Raw genomic sequence first — 5,148 nt, 5'->3', positions numbered from 1 at the left:
GATTCTGTTCGTTGAAGGCGTACAACATAATGAGTTAATATCTGTATATATTGTGAAATGACCACCCTGACAAGTCGAGTTCACATCCATCACCGCACATAGTTACATATATTTTCCCTTGTGACGAGAACTTTTAAGAGCTACTCTCTTAGCAACCCCCAAATATACAACACGGTAGTCTACAGCCACCGGGCGATCCCAGACTTCCTTGTGGCCAGAAGATTGTACCTTTTGACCCCCTTCACTCAATTGGGCCCTTTTTTACTTTATTTAAAGCGCCTAGTAACTTGTGGGGATGAGCACTGGGTATTATATGGAAACCAACTTGACAATAAATTTTAAGAAATAAAGTGCCTACTAGCAAATATAAACTTAGATACACAGCTTGTGTTACATTTCTGAGCTGGGGAAGACCTTGGCCTCCACAAGGCTGGCCTCGCTGGTGGGCGTTGCCTGTGACCCCAGAGCCCTGCTCCCTCCCCAGAGGGCTGATTGGCCTCGCCTTCCGGTCCTGGGCTGGCGCGGAGACCCGTGGACCCGGGATAAAACACACAGCTAACGCAGGGGGCACCCGGATTTGAACCGGGGACCTCTTGATCTGCAGTCAAATGCTCTACCCCTGAGCTATACCCCCGGGCCTGCGTGCTGCGTCTCACGCACGCCCTTCTGCGCACGCAGCCACATCCGGCCGCGCCGGCCTCCGCGCCTCCCGCTCCGCGCCGAACTGGCCTTTCCTCTCCGAGCGGCCGCTCGCCCTCTTGCCCGACTTAGGTGGCTCGCCCGATCTCGCGCCCAGAGCCGGAGGCAGCAGGGGCTCGGGGAGCCCTCTCCTTACCTAGACCCCGAAACCCAGGCCCCCGGAGCCCCTCGCCACGCCCAGCGCCGGGCCTGGGAGCGCGGGCCACCTCGGTTTTCCGTCCTGCATCCTCTCTCGCCCGCCCCTTTCCGCCCTTTGTCCCCCCTGCCCGGCTGTCTCTCCTCTTCCCACTGCTCCGTGATGTCACTCACGGCCCTCCGCGCCCCTCTCCTCCCCTAATCACCGAGACCCCGTGGGCCCCTTCCCAAACCAAGTATCGCCTTCCCCAAAGTAACTACCTGAGCTGTAAATGGAAGACCAGGCCCAGTAAATACAACGGAACAGGTTGGAAGCTAAGAGGGCTGTGAAAATAACATTGGAGGACGTGACCTGGTAAATACTGGGACATCTACTAAAAACAGCCTAAGGACAGAAACACCTGAAACCCAGACCTGGGAATCCACGTGGTATATACACAAATGTCATAAAATAATCACAGATGTTTCCCGAGGAGCCTTTGTGTTCATGACAGGCCCGTAAGGTAGGGCCTATGATTGTTGCCCCCATTTTACAGACGAGGAAACCGAGGCGGCCAGAGGTTACATAAGTAGTCCAATGTGAAATCACAAGTAAGTAGGGTTGCAAACTGAAGCAGTCTGGCTTGCCCACTCACGTCACCAGTGTTTCACCTGCTTGATAGCCATTGCCAGCCACAGCACGCATAAAGGCACAGGGGTGAGGCAAGGTCGTGTGCGTACAGCCCGTTGGGAGAATTCAGTTGCCTTTTTGGAAAAAATAAAGTAGCAACTAGACTTCTCTTTGTATCTCAAAATAAAGTCCAAGTGGTTTAAAGCATTATGTATAAATACATAAGAGCAAAAGAGTATAAATGGATATTTATACTATGAATATCAAACTGCTTTCTGATCAGCAAGGAAAGCATTTCAGCGGAAGAAATCCCCAACAGAAAATACCAATGGATTTGGCTACAGAAGCATTAAAATAAATATTTTAATAAATATTTATTATAAATAAATATTAAAAAAAAGATAATAGCAAGTTGGGAAAATATTCTCATTATTTATGATAGGCAAAATATTACAAATTAATATCCTTTACATGTAAAGAAGCCCACATATGATGACAAAGGCCATCAAGGAGGTGTCCAATCTCAGTAAGTCAGAATGTTAGGAAAACCAGAGAAACACAAGTTAAAACATTATAATATATTTCATCTGACAAATTAGAAAAATATTTTTCTACAGTAAAATGTTTTTCTTTCAAAACCAGAAAACCCAGTAAACATTACAAATGTAAGACTATTCTCTTCTAGTAATCGCAAGCAAATACCATTTCCAATCGACATAACTAATAATTAATTGCTTTAAGATCAAAAGAAGCAATGGAATACTAATTTGGGAAATATGCATTCTAATGTGCTTATAACTCATTTCAGCTTTGGTAGGCATCATTATTTCCATTCTGAAGATGAGGACACAGCCTCAGAAAGTTTCCAAGAGATTCAATTTCAAGACCTTCTGGTCCAAGTCCATGGCTGTTTCCACAATAGCACCCTTCTCCATCCTTCTGCGGGAAGGGTTGGGCAACTGGAAGAACAGGAAGGTGGAATCTGCCATCTTGCCCCCATCTCACCCCCATCCGTGTTAGGATGTGCGTCCGTCTAAGACATTAACAATGGCGCTCATACGTTGTGTTTGCTACGTGGGCAGCATGCACGTACCTCTTCCCACTTAATCCTCCCAAGGACTCTTTGAGGTACAATTACTCTCTCCTATGAAGTAGCTAGGTTTACCCCCATTTTGTAGATGAAGAACCACGAAACTAGAGCAGTTAAATAACTTCCATTCAGTCATTTAATGAATACTTAGTAAGTACCCACTCCGTTCCGGGTTCGAGTCCAGCACTGACCGCTCAGCAAGGTCTCTGCCCCTCCAGGACCATATATTTCTGATAGGTGTGGGGTAACAGACAAGAAAACAAATAAAGGAACCAGATCATTGCAGATACTGAAAACACAACGGAACACGAAGCAGGGTGATGTGATGGAAGATGACGGGGGTGAAGGGGGGGGCGGGGGCGGTCGTCAGGGAAGCGACCATTTGAGCGGAAGTCTGAATGATAAGCCAGCGGGTTAAAAGCGGATGCAGAACGTTCCGGGCTGTGGTACAGTGACTGCCAAGGCGTGAAGGCAGAAACTAGCTTGGCAGATTGAGGAGTGTGAACAGTGCCAGTGTGGCCGCAGCAAAGGAGGGACAGGGCTTCAAGTAGAGGCCAGCGAGGTGAGGGAGGGTCAGAGGTGGGCTTTATTTCATGTGCCGCCACGGGAAGGATGGAGCCTGGACTGAATACGGATCGTCTCCTCCCATGGACAGGGGCCACTCTGAGAACTTCCTAATGAGCTCTCTGACGTGGTCTCAACACAGGTCCTGTCGTCTCTGGCCTGATTGCGACAGGCTTCCCGTGTCTGTCTGTAAGTCCCTTTGGCTACAAATTTAGGTTTGTTATTATTCATTTAGTCCACTTGGTCCCCATCCTCGTGGAGACAATTTTCTTTAAAAAAATACTTTTTTAATGTTTATTTTTGAGAGAGAGATAGAACACAAGTGGGGGAGGGCAGGGAGAGAGAGAGAGAGAGAGAGAGAGAGAGAAATGCAGGATCTGAAAGCAGGCTCCAGACTGAGCTATCAGCACAGAGCCCCCGACACGGGGTTCGAACTCATGAACTGCGAGGTCATGACCTGGGCGGAAGTTGCTCAACCTACTGAGCCACTAAGGGGCCCCAGGAGACAATTCTCTAATGGGGGACACACACATGTCATCAGGTACTTCTTTAGTGGTAATTGTGATGACTGCCATGGGCCCATAGATGAGACAGGGTGACCCTAGTCTGGGGGGCTCCAGAAGGCTTCTCTGAGGCAGTGACATTTCCATAACACCTTGCAGGAAAAAGAGAAGTTAGGTGGAGATGAGCAGTCCAGGAGGAATGTGCAGTTCGGGGGGAGGCCTGAGCCAGAAGAGTGGAGTGAAAGCCAGGGTGCCTGAGTCAGGGGCCTGTGGGTTGAATAGTGTCCCCCCAAAGTCATGTGCGTCCAGGAACCTTAGAATGTTGCATTATTCAGAAATACAGTCATTGCAGATTTAATTAGTTGAAATAAGATGAGGTCATACCGGATTAGAGTGGGTCCTTAATCTAATTGGACTGTTGTCTGTATTTTATATTTATTTTTGAGAGAGGGAGAACCTGCGTGAGCAAAGTGGGGGACAGGGGATCCCAAGCAGGTTCTGAGCGAACAGTAAAAAGCCTGAGGCAGGGCTCGAACTCACAAACTGTGAGATCATAACCTGAGCTGAAGTCCAACACTTAATTGACTGAGCCACTCAGATGCTGTTGTCTTTATAAAAGGAGAGACACATTAGGAGAACACCATGTGAAGATACACACATACACGCAAAACGCCATGAAACGACAGAGGCAGACATTGGAGTGATGCGTTTATAAGCCGACGGATGCCAAGGATTTCTGGCAACCGCCAGAAGCTACGAACAGATTTCCCTCTCGATTTCTGCTGTGCAAAGCCCCCGGTTTGTGACACTTTGCTATGGAAGCAAAGTTACTTAGGAAACTGATGGGCTCAGATGGGGTTGGAGAGTTGGGCGGAGCCTAGAGGGCCCGGCGGCAGGAGTTCGGATTTTACCTTAAGAGCAATGGGTGACCAGCACGTGCTCCAATCTGTATTTCCAGAGGATCCCTCGGGCTGCCCCATAACTCAAAAATATTCAGTCCACTGAGGGTGGGGCCCACAATATGACCCAGTCCCGCTCCAAGGCCTGGCCGTTTCCTCAAATGCCAGGTGATTGTTAACCGCCCTCCCCTCCCCCGCAAGAGCCGCCTTCCCAGTTCGGAGCCGGGCTTGCAGGTACCCTGTCTACTTGCTGCAGAAAACAAGTGGACATTCTGGGAAAAGCTTTGACAATACGCATCTATGCATCCAAAGCCTTAAAAAAAAAAAGTCCATTCCCTTTGACAGGGTAATTCCGCCTCTTGGAAAGAACCAAATATTTGTTAATGTATGAAAGAACAAACAAGACGTGCAGCCGCGCGGTCAGGGTGGTTCTCAAGGTCCACCTCCGCGTGGTGCCAATACGTCTGCCACCGGCTTAACCGACTGGGGCTTGAGGCGAGTGGCCCAAAGCCAATGCTGCCCGCGAAAGGGCTGGTGCGGCCCGCGACCCCCGGGCCAGGCCTGGCTCTCGGGCCCGGGGCGCCCGGGAATCGGCTCCCCGCTCCCCCCGCTCCGGCGGTGGCGGCGGCGGGGGGCCTCCGGGGTGGG

General features: G+C 49.7%; 1 protein-coding gene and 1 non-coding gene across 2 annotated transcripts in view; both read right to left on the bottom strand.

Moving 5' to 3' along the window:
- Positions 1–562: 562 nt before the first annotated feature.
- TRNAC-GCA lies at positions 563–634 on the bottom strand. The gene has a single exon. It is a non-coding gene; the product is annotated as a tRNA-Cys (tRNA).
- A 1,664-nt stretch (positions 635–2,298) lies between these two features.
- Positions 2,299–5,148, bottom strand: part of ZNF777 (zinc finger protein 777) — a 37,015-nt gene continuing 34,165 nt past the window's right edge. The window contains exon 8 of the mRNA XM_029954512.1: positions 2,299–2,403. Within this exon, the coding sequence (XP_029810372.1) occupies positions 2,299–2,403 (105 nt within the window). The remainder of the gene's footprint in view (positions 2,404–5,148) is intronic.

The sequence above is a fragment of the Suricata suricatta genome, chromosome 2, assembly GCF_006229205.1.
Source record: "Suricata suricatta isolate VVHF042 chromosome 2, meerkat_22Aug2017_6uvM2_HiC, whole genome shotgun sequence".
Classification (NCBI taxonomy): Eukaryota; Metazoa; Chordata; class Mammalia; order Carnivora; family Herpestidae; genus Suricata; species Suricata suricatta.
The sequence above is the reverse complement of the archived record's forward strand: the minus strand, read 5'-3'. Positions and strand labels throughout refer to the sequence as shown.